General features: G+C 34.8%; 1 protein-coding gene across 1 annotated transcript in view; it reads left to right on the forward strand.

Moving 5' to 3' along the window:
• Positions 1-15,426, forward strand: part of LOC123655533 (ATP-binding cassette sub-family G member 1-like) — a 54,430-nt gene that overhangs the window by 28,842 nt on the left and 10,162 nt on the right. The window contains exons 3-5 of the mRNA XM_045591305.1: positions 5,331-5,517; positions 5,964-6,109; positions 12,523-12,761. Of these exons, the coding sequence (XP_045447261.1) occupies positions 5,331-5,517; positions 5,964-6,109; positions 12,523-12,761 (572 nt within the window). The remainder of the gene's footprint in view (positions 1-5,330; positions 5,518-5,963; positions 6,110-12,522; positions 12,762-15,426) is intronic.

A 15,426-nucleotide genomic window follows, 5' to 3' on the forward strand; every position in this document is an offset into this window, starting at 1 on the left:
ATAAATAAAATAAATAGTAATTGATGTAGAGGTTCGTTGTTTTTTGACGCGAGTCCTTTACTCAGCGATGAAAAGACTATCATTAAAAATAGATTAAGCTAAAATTCTTTAGCCATGTATATGTAGCTATTATGTAGCTACTGAGCTACAGCGTTTTTGTTTCACAAAAATATTTGTTTCCACGCGTCCAACATACATGTGGTTGAAACTCATTGAGATTCAACCACAAAAATACTTTGATTGCTAGAAGAATGGCTCAGCTAAGATATCCATTATAGTATTTACGGACGACAAAAATTTAATCAAACAAATAATAACATGTATCTTATTTTCTGCGATTGTGTAGAACGGTGTGCAACGCTTATATGTGTATAGTTATAATAAAATTAAATTATTGTTTTAATTCGTAATATAAACGCGTAATTTTTTTGAAGAGCTTGCTTACACATTATTTTCATGCATCTATCTCTGTACAACGTTCCTAAGATGTTTAATTTATCATCAACATTATCAACATTAAAAAATACAAAAAGAATATATTACATATTTTATTGAGATATCGAGAAAATTCTTTGTACATATATATTTAAAAAGCAAAATAATTATAAGAACAAACAAATTAATGGGAATACTTATAAGAAACAATTTGATGCATTATTGCAACGCACGAGAAATACATTGTATACACTACGATACAATGCATACTTGATATATAAGTAATTTTTATATCAAGTAAACAAAATGTACTCGATGCACTAACACACTTAAAGATAATGTTATTACAGTTTCACATCAACCAGAACGCGTGGACTTTTATATTAAATTTGTCCAATTTATATACAAAATCTCTCTCTCTCTCTCCCTCTCTCTCTCTCTAAATACCGACGGTCGCGGGTTCGTTTCCCGCTCGGAATGAATATTTGTGTTTATACAAATATTCATTTCCGGTCTGGTTGTTAGTCCTTGTGGGTCTCCTCACCGTGCCTCCGAGAGTACGTTAAGCTGTCGGCCTCGGTTGTTATCACGTACACCTGATAGCGATCGTTATTCATAATAAATATATCCGCCAACCCGCATTGGAGCAGCGTGGTGGATTAAGCTCTGATCCGTCTCCTATATGGGAAAAGAGGCCTATGCCCAACAGTGGGATATTACAGGCAGAAGCGTGTATAGCAAAATTTGCTATTATTTTATGTACGAAAATAATGACTATGTACTAGACTTGATGCATTTTTTTGTAGATTGTAGGTAATTATACATTAATTTCTATAAATGATACAAACATGTTTTTATCACATTTTCAGTAAATAACTAAGACCACTTGGATATTTATTTTGTACTAGCTGTGCCCGCGACTTCATACGCGTGGAATTTAACAAAAAATTTATTGTTCAGTTCCGCGAGTTATAAAATAAATAAATTTATAAAATAAAAGTAGCCTAAGCTACTCCTTGCTAGATCAGCTATCTGCCAGTGAATGTCCTGTCAAAATCAGTCCAGGTTTTAGAGATAAGCTGGAACAAACAGACAGACAGACAGACAAAATTTGTAAAAATGTTATTTTGGTATATGTACCGTGTATACATCCATGTGCATTTAGTATAAAGCGATTATTTTAATATTACAAAAAGACACTCCAATTTTATTTATTTTTATAGGTTAGTTATCGTCTAAATGATGTAGTGTAGAAGACGAAGTTCAATAAAAAGTATTTATTTTGATATAAAAATCAATTTATTTTGATATAAAAACCAAATGTGCATTAGAAATGTATTATCATTTTTTATTGTATTTATGATTCACTGTTTTGGCGATAATGGCTTACTCATAAAAGATAGATATGTATATGCTGTCGCAAACTTTTTTGTAGGACCTATCGATAATGGCTTACTCATAAAAGATAGATATGTATATGCTGTCGCGAACTTTTTTGTAGGACCTATAAGATAAATATTTCTCTTATACTTTATATACATGCAAACTACAGTTTTTGCTGCGTACGCCAGAATAACTTGCAGATGGCAGATTTTTTCTGACTTATTTGACAATTATCGTTATATTTTGGAGAATTCACATACTATCTCAAAAAATTATAGCCTATGTGTCATTCTAATGTATAAGCTATATTATTGTAAATTTTCATTAAAACCCATTCGGTAGTTTTGGCGTGAAAGAGGAACAAACTTGCATACATCTATACATCTATACATCCATAGATACAAACTTTTGCGTATATAATTATAATTAGTAGGATGTTATTGCTTTGCTATACGTATATATGTTTCGTTAAGTTTCGAACTCATACAAATTGTTTTTTTTTTTTTTTTTATGGGTAAGCTCTATATATTATGTCGTAGTGCTGAAATATCTTTCTTAACAACAATTTATTTCTCTGAAATGATTTTTTTTTTATATCACTAGTTCGGCAAACAAGCGTACGGCTCACCTGATGGTAAGCGATTACCGTAGCTTATAGACACCTGCAACACCAGAAGCATCGCAAGCGCGTTGCCAACCCAATCCCCAATCCCCCCAGGAGCTCTGGTCACCTTACTCACCAACAGGAACACAATACCGCTTGAAAACAGTATTATTTTGCTGTGATCTTCTGTAAGGAATACTGCAATATACTGCTTATATCGCAATTAAAATTTACTCAAGACGTTAATAATTAAAAATCTCACACTGAAAATTAAAGTGCAGGTATTTTGTATCGATATTACCTGTTTGTTAGTCGTATCTACTAAAATTCGAGAACGGCTCGACCTATTTGGCTAATTTTGGTTTTGTTTTGGCAAATATTTTATATTTATAGTGGTCCAAGGAAGGTTTAAAAGGTGGGAAAAAAATATGAAGAAATTCCAAGGAAAGTACAATTTAATTTTCCCATATAAACTATTCATACCTGTTAAATGACCACTCATTTGCATGTATATGTATTTTTGTGGAGAATGTTTTTTGCTTATTTTCGTTAATGAAATTTGTCATAATATTTCATTCTGAGCGGGTACGAAGTTCACCGGGTCAGCTAGAATTTAACAAAAATTACATCAAACAGAGGAATGGAGAAATTTATCCTAGATATCGACAAATATATGTTATGTAACAAAATACATATCTCAATCTGTTGTTTCAAACCACGAAACAACCCTACAGGGAAGATAATGTTTGGACGTCATACTAGGATTTAATCACATTTGAAACTTCAGCGAGGTGTCATGTAAACGTGAGACTAATATTAAAATAAAGGTGTGAATAGATATTTACTTATTTAGATAATACTAGTGGTCGCCCAGTGGTTGAAATTCGACCATGATTAATTTAAATTATAAGTTTGAACAAAATTAAAGTTCTTTTGTCAAAGATTATATAAATATAATAATAAACTAAAGAGTATATAAATACGCGTGTGTGTGTGTGGGTCAAATACATGGTAGTATGTGTAAAGTTTTTTTTATTGATTTAATTTATTTATATGCATAATTTAAAAAAAAATATTAGCATTCTGCAATTCTTCTCTATATAAAATATAACCATACGAAATTTCATACTCCTTCGTCCGCGCAAAAATTCGTAAAAAGAGGTACAAAGGTTTCGCTTCACGTATTAATATATCGATTATAAAACCACGTTACCCACTAAAATACAATAAATAGGTTTCTTATGTAAAAAATAAAATATGTAATATTTAAACAATAAAATACGTATTATATATCTCTTAATTTCTTTCGGCAGCAACAAAAATACCACAAAACAGAAATTTTTCGTGATAATTTTGTAGTGCAAGAAGAAATGAATACAATAATGATGAACCACATATTAAATATATACGTCATCTGAGCACGTGCTGCCTTGGTTTCTTTTTATTTAAAGATCAGAGTAGATCATGGAGGAAGTATTCATTAATAATGATCTCACCCGCTTCCTTTCAATTTAGCTACTATATAAAGGATTTATTACACAATATAATTTTGAAATATTGTTTTAAAAGCATATCTGCCATTTTAATTGAACCTTCATATTAGGATTTTTTGTCATTTAATTTATTGCTGCAAAAAAATTAAAATAATTGAAATTTTTAAATTAAAAAAAATGTCATGTAACTTTTTTCGCAGCTAAAACTTATTGTAAGAAACATGGGACACCAGGTAGGAACGAAGTTCCTTCGGATAGTATAGAAGCAACATATTTTGAAAAAAAATGTTGTATTTTATATTTATATATTTTCTAGTTCTTGATTTTTTTTTGTTGGTTGGTTTTTATCATAAAAATAAAAAATACCGTAAAATAAAATAAATCAAACAAAATAATAATAATAATAATTCAAACTATTAAATTAAATAAAAATACATGTCTTTATTTATTTTTGTCGACAGTATAAAATTACATAAATAACTTTAAAAAAAAGTTTACTAGTAATATTTTAGTTTTACAAACGTCATATTATACAAACGTGTGACTGATATTACGTCACTTCCGTTATATATTTTTCTTACGGTTTAAGCATCACATTTTTTTCAGTTCGCTCGCCCAGCCAAATGTCAAGCCTGCCGTAACGAACTAGGTTCCAAAAACCTCGAGGATGTTTTTGCTAAGCTACATTTATTAATAAAAACCTCTTTAAAACTTAATTTAATTTACGCAACAACTTTTTTTTCTTAAGCCTTGAAAATAGAATAATTTTTTTTTGCCGTCCATCTTATCCAACTTCAAGGGTATTTAAATTATAAAATGAATTATATTTAATTATGCATAATTTAAATTACATTAATTTATAAATAATTTTAGAACATTTTTTTTATTTTTTGTAATTCTTTACTGCATAGGACTTATAATTTTATTTCTTATTTATATAAACTGTAATTTTATCTATACAAATAAATAAAATTGAAATGTCTGTTTGTAATATTAAAATAACCGCTTTTTACTAAATGCAAATGGATGTATACACGGTTCATATAACAAAATAACATTTTGTACAATTTTTGTCTGTCTGCCTCTGAAACGGTTGGACCAATTTTGACGGGACTTTCACTTGCAGATAGCTGATGTAATAAGGAATAACTTAGGCTACTTTTATTTTAGATATTTATTTACTTCATAACTCTGCAAACTAAATCATAACTTTTTTGTTACATTCCACGCGGACGAAGTCGCGGGCACAGCTAGCATTATGATATAATAATTATACCTACATGAATGTTGATTATTTTTAAAACTGATTCAGTGGTATTACAAATTTGTAACCATAAAAATGGATGCAAATGTATTCTAGTAATAATTCAATGATGCCAGTTCTCTTTCAATAAATTCTATTTTTTCTGTTACAGAAAACATACAAGCGGTAGAATTTGCGTAAATGGCAGAACTCGCGATGTTAAAATGTTTCGAAGACGATCATGCTACATACTGCAAGACGACAAAGTCCATGACATGCTCACTGTCCACGAATCCCTGAAGGTTGCAGCGGAACTAAAATTAGGAAACCATGTCAGCAAACAACAGAAACAACAACGGGTATTTGCTTTTCTAAATGATCTAATTTTGATGCTAATTACTCTACTTTCCTGTATTGCGTACTCACCGCATCGCCGCCTTTAATTCAAACTCTCCAAACTTTTACGGCATAGTACTCTCTTTAGTACCTAAAGTCAAAAGTAATTTAAAAGTCCTAAAACTTTCATTTTGTATATATATTATAAAAAAATAGTTTTAGTATATATTTTGTGATGTAAACTTTGCTTAAGTTATTTTTGTTATTACTTTAGACACTATTCATGAGTCTCTCTTTGCGTTATATAGGTAATATAGAAACCACCACCACGATCAATCGAAGCAAATTGAAACAAACCTAACTCTAATAGGACTTCAAGTTTGACGTTTAATATTTAAAAGCACATGGATAAAGAAAACTAAGTTATTCGGAAGATGAAATTGCAAAGTTTAATTTAATATTTTTTCAGATCGAAGAAATTATAACATCATTAGGTTTAAGTCAAGCAAGGGATACGAGAGCGGGCAACTTATCGGGGGGTCAAAAGAAGAGACTAGCCATTGGGCTAGAACTAGTCAATGATCCACCTGTCATGTTCCTCGATGAACCTACGAGGTAAAAAGAATAATAACGTTTATCATTTTATTTAAACAACTTTCAACATAATACGAGTATATAGTACCTGGGAGACCGAGCTTAGCTCGGTATTTTTAGTAAATTGTGTTTTTTGAAATCATATTTAAATACGAATTATATATTTATAAAATATAAATAATGTTTTTCTACCGACGAAAATAAAAAATATAAATAAATATAAAAAACCAAAAATAAAAAATACTTAAAAAATAATAATGATAAAATATGAATAATATTTTTCGATTTTACCGACATAATAATAAAAAATAAGAACTGACTAGTGCCATTAGAAAAAAAAAGAAAAAATAATAATCGGTCAAGCCGTCTTGGAGCAGTTTGGTCCCTAACACTGACACGAGAATTTCATAATATTACTAGCTGACCCCGCAAACGATGTTTTGCCATAACACAAAATTTCAAATATTATTCTCAATTTGATCGCAGCACCAACGGTCGGGTCAAACTGAAATTAAAATAGAATAATATTTAATATTTGATGCTGCGATGGTAGCGCAGTGTACCGGATCCAATGTAAAACATTCCAAAATTAACAACTACTTATAAATGAAAAAAAAAAGTGAAAAATTAGTTAAATAAACATTTTCCAGTGGACCAAATTGTGAATCTAAACCATCCTCGAATCCCCTTGAACTCACACAAAAAATTTCAACAAAATCGGTCCAGCCGTCTAGGAGGGGTTCAGTGACATACACACGCAACAAGAAATATATATATAAAGATTAGATACAATATGTAAACTGTGATGTGACTACATAATAACCTAAGCACTACAGTAGGTTCTGACTATGATAAAATTATATTTATGTTTGATTATGTCCTAATTAATTTATGTTACGTTAATTTGACAAACGCTGTGTGGCTACGGCAATAAGAATATAGCCACCCCCTCTCTTCCCGTGGGTTTCGTAAGAGGCGACTGAGGGACAGTCCACAGTTCCACTACCACCTTGGAACTAAAAAAGCCGACCGATGGCGGGATAACCATCCAAATGCTGGCTTTGAAATACACAGGCCGAAGACGGGCTGCAGCGTTTTCGGTGCGATAAAGCCAGCCCTGCGATCACCAACCCGCCCAGCGTGGTGACTATGGGCAAAACACATGAATTCATACCATTTTTGGGACGAAATTATGGAGGCCTATGTCCAGCGGTGGACTGCGATAGACTGAAATGATGATGATGATGATGAATGATGATGAATCCGACAATGAATCTACAATAAATCCTACAAATTATTTTCAACAAAAAACGTTTAAGCTGTTTATTGTGTGCGTACTGTTGTCGTTTATATAGTTAATGTGTAGCAAACATTTAACCAACAAAGCATTAAACAAAGACCCACTCGAACTTTGACCTAAGCGCTGGCACGAATGACATGCTTGTAGGTTAGTATACACACTAAAGTATCCGTAGCGTTAGTCATCAACGCAGAAAAAACTTTTTAAAGTCATTTATTTGCAAGAAATGTAATTTTTGTATTTAGATGATACACACCAGTTACAGAGCATCTCAAACATTTCAGCTATGATAGGTAAGCATATACATATACAATACGATAAAGTACCATTAAACATTGAACAATATTAAAGAATACAATATTATTTAAATGTTTTAAAACAAAACAATTTTTTTATTCGTTTAAAATTAAAAATGTCATTTATATATTAAAACGTTTTATCGATAAATCAAGATTTAAGTTTATAATTTAAAGATTTCAGCGGTTATGTTACATATATCATCATAACCGCCTGATTTGGTATTTTTAGCGTGCCTATTATCATAATCACTTCTCTTATATTGTTGGATATAAAAACATACTAGAATTGACTCCTTTGACTGGACAGATGTACTCGTAGCCGGATTGGTAATAAGTTTCGATTATTTGTGCTACTTATAAAATGCTCATTAAATAAAATTGCTATTTCTAGTGCATCATTAACTACATTATTATTAACGATAATATTTATTAATTCGTAATATTAGGTCTTTACCTATAAAATTGTCGTTTCGTCGTACTAGCTATATCAAAACTAAAAAAAAATCGCTAAGAACTCAAATTTCAAATTATTTTTATTTTAAAAATATAGAATGATTTTTTTTATAATATTAGTCATTTGTTTAATGGTTAGCGTTCTGTTTACATCGCATTTGTACGTTTTCCGTCATCATGGATATGTTAAAAATTCGAGTGATTATGGAGTATGAGTTCCGTCGTGGTAGTAAAGCGGCAGAAACGGCTCGCAACATCAACGACGCGACGTTTACGGTGAGAACACTACTAACGATCGTACCACCCGTTATTGGTTTTCTCGCTTCCTATTTAGACACATTAGTCGTGCTAAGTATGTATCATGTGTCCTTTTAATTTCGTCCAAAGAAGCCTTAACAATAACCAACAATCTTATCAGATATTGACATGAGATAGTACAAATTATATTTAATTATCACTTATATAATTTATACCGATACCATCAAGACATTCCTAACTATGTAATATCGAGACGAATTTATGACTGAAATGTGTTACTTACGTGTAAATATGAATGAGAAAGTTCACTTGTGAATTCCATATCGTTTGATGAAAATTTTGATATAAATTCTAAATCAGTCATGTATTATATTTTATTCATCATTCGTGTAATATTTAGTTATCATTATCATCATCATCAGCTCACGGACGCCCACTGCTGGGCATTGGCCTCCCCTAATGCTTTCCACGACGATCGGTTCTGCGCAGCACACATCCAGCAGCTTCCCGCGACCCTGACCAGATCGTCGGTCCACCTCGTAGGGGGCCTACCAACGCTGCGGCGCCCGGTACGCGGTCGCCACTCGAGAACCTTTCCGCCCCATCGACCATCGGTTCGTCGAGCTATGTGTCCTGCCCATTGCCACTTCAGCTGTGCAATGTCAGCTACCTTGGTTTTCCTACAGATCTCCTCATTTCTGACTTTATCACGTAGGGAAATACCGAGCATTGCCCTCTCCATCGCCCGCTGAGTGACTTTAAGCCTTCTTATGAGGCCCATATTTAGCGACCACGTCTCGGGTCCATATGTCATCACTGACAACACGCACTGGTTGAAGAATTTCGTCTTCAGACACTGCGGGATATTGGAAGATTCTCCGTAGTTTCCCGAACGCCGCCCATCCGAGTTGGATTCGACGAGAGATCTCGTTCTCGAGGTTGGACTTACCTAGCTGTATTGACTGTCCGAGGTACACGTAATGGTCAACAACTTCGAGAACAGTGCTCCCAATGCGAACTGGAGCGGGTGCGCAATGGACGTTCGACATAATTTTCGTCTTGTCCATGTTCACTTTAAGACCCACTCTTTGAGAAACACTGTTGAAATGCTCGAGCATTGTGTTCAGATCTTCCAAAGTCTCAGCCATAAGGACTACGTCATCAGCAAACCGGAGGTGGGTAAGGTACTCGCCATTGATGTTGATGCCGAATCTTTTCCAGTCCAGAAGCTTGAAAGCGTCCTCCAACGCGCTGGTAAACAGCTTCGGGGATATAACATCCCCTTGCCTCATGCCTCGCTGAAGTAGTATTGGCTTCGAGCTCTGGCCCTGTAATCGGACCGACATTGTGGCGTTAGAGTACCTCAACACCTCGACGTACCTGCAGTCCACTTGGCACCTCTGGAGAGCCCGCAGCACAGCCCATGTCTCGATCGAACCAAAGGCCTTCTCATAGTCCACAAACGCTAAGCATAATGGCAAGTTATACTCCTCGGTCTTCTGTATAACCTGCCGCAGCGTGTATATGTGCTCTATGGTGCTAAAGCCTTTACGGAACCCGGCTTGTTCGGGAGGCTGAAAGTCGTCAAATCTGCGTGCGAGACGATTCGTAATGACTCTCGAAAACAACTTGTAGACATGGCTTAAAAGCGAGATGGGCCTATAGTTTTTCAGCAGGGCTATCACCCTTTTTGAAGAACAGCACCACCTCGCTTCTATTCCATGTCGTTGGCGTTTTGCCCTCGAGGATGACGGAATCGAAGAGCCTTTGGATGACCTTGAGTACTGGCTTACCGCCCGCTCTCAAAAGCTCAGTTGTGATTCCGTCATCATCCGGCGCCTTGTTGTTTTTAAGTTGTTTGAGAGCACTACTAATCTCGTACAGGCTGACGTCTGGGATTTCTTCGGTTTCGTGTCTTGTTAGTTTGGCTCTGGGGTCGTTTGCATGTTGGCGGGTTTCTGTGTGGTGTATAACTGCCCGTAGAAGCTCTCGATCTCCCTCAGGATTTCAGGCTTTGACGAGATGACGCTGCCATCGTCGGCTCTCAGCTGCGCTAATTGACTTTGTCCAATAGACAGATCTTGTGCGAACACTTTCGAGCCTTTGTTCCGTTCTATGACCTCTTCAATGCATTCATTGCAATCATTAAAGCAGCGAAGGTCACTTGTCAAGGACTTGGAGATCCGTCTATTCAACTGCCGGTAACGGGTAGCATCCGCCGAGGACTGCAGCCGCATGTCATGCCTTTCTGCCATAAGTCGGAGTGTGCGGTCGGAGAGCTTTTTTGTTGTTTGGCGGCGGGTCTTGAAGAACTTACACCCCACCACGCGGACAATTTCCACCAGCCCGTCGTTGAGCTCGTCCACATCTACGCAGTTGGTCAGGCTTTCAAAGCGATTTTGGAGTTCGGGTTGAAAGCTCTCGGGGTTTTGAATCTGAGCAGGCACTGGTCGGAGCACAGACGTTATCAGCCGACCCCTCTCAAGCTTGATATCGATATTCAATGTGCCTCGGACGTTCGTTTTCACAGCGTTGATCACTGAGACATCATTAAATATGTGCTTGTTCGTCGACATGATAAAGTCTATCTCGTTCCTGGCGGTGCCGTCGAGACTCAACCAGGTCCATTTGCGCCGTTCCAGCTTCCTGAAGTAGGAGTTCATCATAAAGAGGCCTTCCCTCTCCATGAAGTCAGCCAGCAGCCGGCCCCTAGTGGTTTTCCCTCTATCGCTTCTTACGACACCCACGGGATGAGATGGGGTGGCACTATTCTACGCCGGTTGCCACGCGGCGACGAACGTGATACGAAGGTGGTAGTGGAACCTTCTTATCCCTTATTCGCCTTTTTATATATAAAACTAGCCGTCTTGCCGAATTTGATTAAAATCGGTTAAGTAATTAAGGAGTACATCGCGGATAAACAACGTGACACGTAATTTATATATATTAAGAAAATTAGCTGACCCGACATACATATGTACATTGTTCTGTCTTGCGAACTATCAAACCCGCAAAGTTGCATTTGTCGTTACGTTTTCCGAATAATTTTCGGCGCTATTTTTAAAAAAATTTATTTCGTAAGAACCTTCTATGAAACTTTTGTAGTATATGGGCCCCTGTATACAATGTACACATCGACAGGATTGAATCACTCCAGAAAAAATTTATAAAACTTTTAAATTTCAAAAGTTACAGAATCTGTCCCACCTATGTTGATTCATGTAAACACTACCAAATTGAATCCCTATCCCAACGTCGTAAGCAGTACGATATTATCTTATTGCATGATATCGTGAGTGGGAAAATAGATTGCAGTGAGCTTTTATCCCAGATTGAATTCCGAATACCATCAAGACGCTCTAGACATATTAAACCGTTGTTCCATACACCTCGAGTAAGAACTAATTACGCACGTAACTCGGTTCTCTGCCGTATTGTCAATACGTATAACACGCAGTATCCAAACTTAGACCTGTTTTACCTAAGAACGAAGACGGCACTTAAAAAAGAAATCAAAATCATGCATTTTTCACAGTATCATCAAAAATATTCAAAACCAGCACCTACAGATTTATACACAAACCCACACTAATACACCTTCGTCTTACATGCACACACCTACACGAACACGCATTCACCTTTTCATGTCTTACACTCACCTCTAACTGCAGTGGAGGAGACGGAACATAGCCGTTTACTTTTCATTACTTTCTGTTATGTTTTAAATATAGTGTCTAGTTATGTATTTTATAAAGAATAATATTTTTATATATCAGTGTGATCCTATTTTGGCCATATTTGTAAATTATATTGTAACATAACGCTGTCGGATTGCCTATAAAAATAAATAAAATAAATAAATAAACTTTTAAATTAAAAATTTACCAAAGAGGTCGTCATCGAGTTTTGCGCTTAGCAATACATAAAGCGATTCTTTTATTTATATAGATTAATTACGCTTATTTTTATTTATATAGCTTTAAATAATTATTTTAATAAATCATTTAAAATATTAAAATAATTATTATAAAATAAATATCAAATTAAATAATTTAATATATTTTATTTCCTTCTACAATTCTTTTTTTTTTGTAAATGATTTCAATATTTTTTGCCTTTTCCAGTGGTTTAGATTGCTCAATATCAAAGCAACTGATATACCTGCTTCACCTGCTAGCAAGGCAAGGAAGAACGGTAGTGATCAGTATGCACCAACCATCCACAATGCTTCTCCACATGGTTGACAGGTTATATGCGGTGGTAGCAGGGAGATGCGCGTATATGGGCTCCGTATCGAGCCTGTTACCCTACTTGAGCGAAATGAACCTCATTTGTCCTCCATACCATAATCCAGTTGACTTTTGTGAGTATCAGAACAAAATTTATATAAGATAAGAAATTAAGCATACGTAAAAATTTTTGTATTAATTCATCGTGTAACATTGAATCAAATCTAATCTATTAATGATCGATGAATTAAAATATAATTATTTATATTAATCTTTTATACACATCTAACAATATATTATATATCTATATTAACATCTAATAATAATTATATTTAAGTAATCTCACGAAACAATGAAATATTAATCTTTGGACGTTACGTAAACTTTAAGTGCCTAAACATTCATTTTAAATCATACGTTTCTATAAAACAACGCTCTGTTATAACTTAGAATGTTATTTGTTACTGTTATTATGGAATACGCAACAAAAAACTCGTGTAATAACGAACGGCTTGAACATTACAATAATATCGTACTGTATGTTACTTCAACGTTTTGTAAAGTTTTCAATACGCTCCTTACTTCAAATTGATTAGTTTATTAATGAACGTGCAACAAAAGTTTTATATGTTGTTGAAAGCGATATTGTTTAAATAATGTTGCTAATTTATGGATAAACACTATACTTATATTACTACACTTAGCGGCACAATTAACCGCCTTTATTATTCAATGAAATAAATCATATAATACAAAATAAATTAATCTATAATCTATAATATATATAAAAGCGAAAGGTCACTCACTCATCACGAAATCTCCGAAACTATAACACTTACAAACTTGAAATTTGGCAGGTAAGCTCCTTATAAGTCATAGACATCCGCTAAGAACGGATTTTACGAAACTCGACCCCTAAGGGGGTAAAACGGGGGTTGGAAGTTTGTATGAAAATCCTATGTTTTTGAAGTAAGAGACTTGAAATTTAAAACGTATGCTCCATAGACGGTGAAAAGGTGTCCAAATAATGTATGTTTAGAAATCAACTCACTTTTGGGGCTAAAACGGGGGATGGTAGGTTGACTCACTAATCACGAAACCTCCGAAACTATAATGCTCACAAACTTGAAATTTTGCAGATAGGTTCCTTATGAGACGTAAACATCCGCTGAGAACGGATTTTATGAAATTCGACCCCTAAGGGGATAAAACGGAGGCTGGAAGTTTGTGTGAAAGTCCTATGTTTTGAAGTAAGAGACTTGAAATTTAAAATGTATGCTCTATAGATGGTGAGGAGGTGTCCAAATAATATATCTTTAGAAATCAACTCCCTTTTGAGGTTAAAACGGGGGATGGTAGGTTGACTCATTCATCACGAAATCTCCGAAACTATAACAGCTACAAACTTAAAATTTGACTGGTAGATTCCTTATATGGTGTCGACATCCGCTAAGAACGGATTTTACGAAACTCGACCCCTAAGGGGATAAAACGGGTGTTGGAAGTTTGTATGAAAGTCCTATGTTTTTGAAGTAAGAGACTTGAAATTTTAAATGTATGTTCTATAGATAGTGAGGAGGTGTCCAAATAATGCATCGTAATTTATATATATATAAGAGACAGGTCACTGACTCACTTATCACGAGAACTCAAAAACCGCTGGATGGTCCATCCATCCAGGATGGACAAAGATGAAATTTGGCAGGAAGGTAGATTATAGTAAGTAGGCATCCGCTCAGAACGGATTTTGCGATATTCCATCGCTAAGAGGGTTTAATTGGGGATGATAGTTTGTATGAAACATAAACAGCAGCTATAAGTTCGCCTGTTAGGTTATTTATACTGCAGCCTGAAAATAAAGCTAAAAATGTGGTGTATAGAGAGGTTTTATAAAAATAACTATTAAATTATACTAAATTGTGCCTTTTAAAAAGTTACTCAGTGTGATAAGTATTTCAAGTGACTGAAATAAAAAAATAGTTTGCATTAAACATCTTAATAGTAATGCATATCTTCATAAGCACGTGAACGTAGTCGCGGGCAACAATAAAACAAAGTCCCCAAAAGCGTATGTGTTCGATTCCCTCAAAATCTACTGAACGGATTTTCATGCGGTTTCACCAATGGATAGTGCTTCAAGAGGAAGGTTTACGGAATGACTAAGCCGATTTTGATGAAAGTTTCACTGGAAGTTTGCCGGTAAAACTTTTTGAAACACTAATTTCAACGCGGGCGAAGCCGCGGGCACAGCTAGTCTATAATATATATAAACGCGAAAGGTCATTCATCACGAAATCTCCGAAACTATAACACCTACAAACTTGAAATTTGGCAGGTAGGCTCCTTATAGGAAGTAGACATCCGCTAAGAACGGATTTTACGAAACTCAACCCCTAAGGGGGTAAATGGGGGTTGGAAGTTTGTATGAGAGTCCCATTTTTTTGACGTAAGAGACTTGAAATTTAAAATGTATGCTCTATAGATGGTAACAAGGTGTTTAAATAATGTATCTTTAGAAATCAACTCCCTTTTGGGGTTAAAACGGGGGATGTTACGTTGACTCACTAATCACGAAATCTCCGAAACTATAATGCTCACAAACTTAAAATTTAGCAGGTAGGCTCCTTATAGGGTGTAATCTATTGCTAAGAATGGATTTGACGAAATTCGACCCCTAAGGGGGTAAAACGGGGGTTGGAAGTTTGTATGAAAGTCCCATGTTTTTGAAGTAAGAGACTTGAAATTTAAAATATATTATGCTCTATAGATGATGAGAAGGTGTCTGAATGATATATCTTT

The sequence above is a fragment of the Melitaea cinxia genome, chromosome 8 (assembly GCF_905220565.1).
Source record: "Melitaea cinxia chromosome 8, ilMelCinx1.1, whole genome shotgun sequence".
NCBI lineage: Eukaryota > Metazoa > Arthropoda > Insecta > Lepidoptera > Nymphalidae > Melitaea > Melitaea cinxia.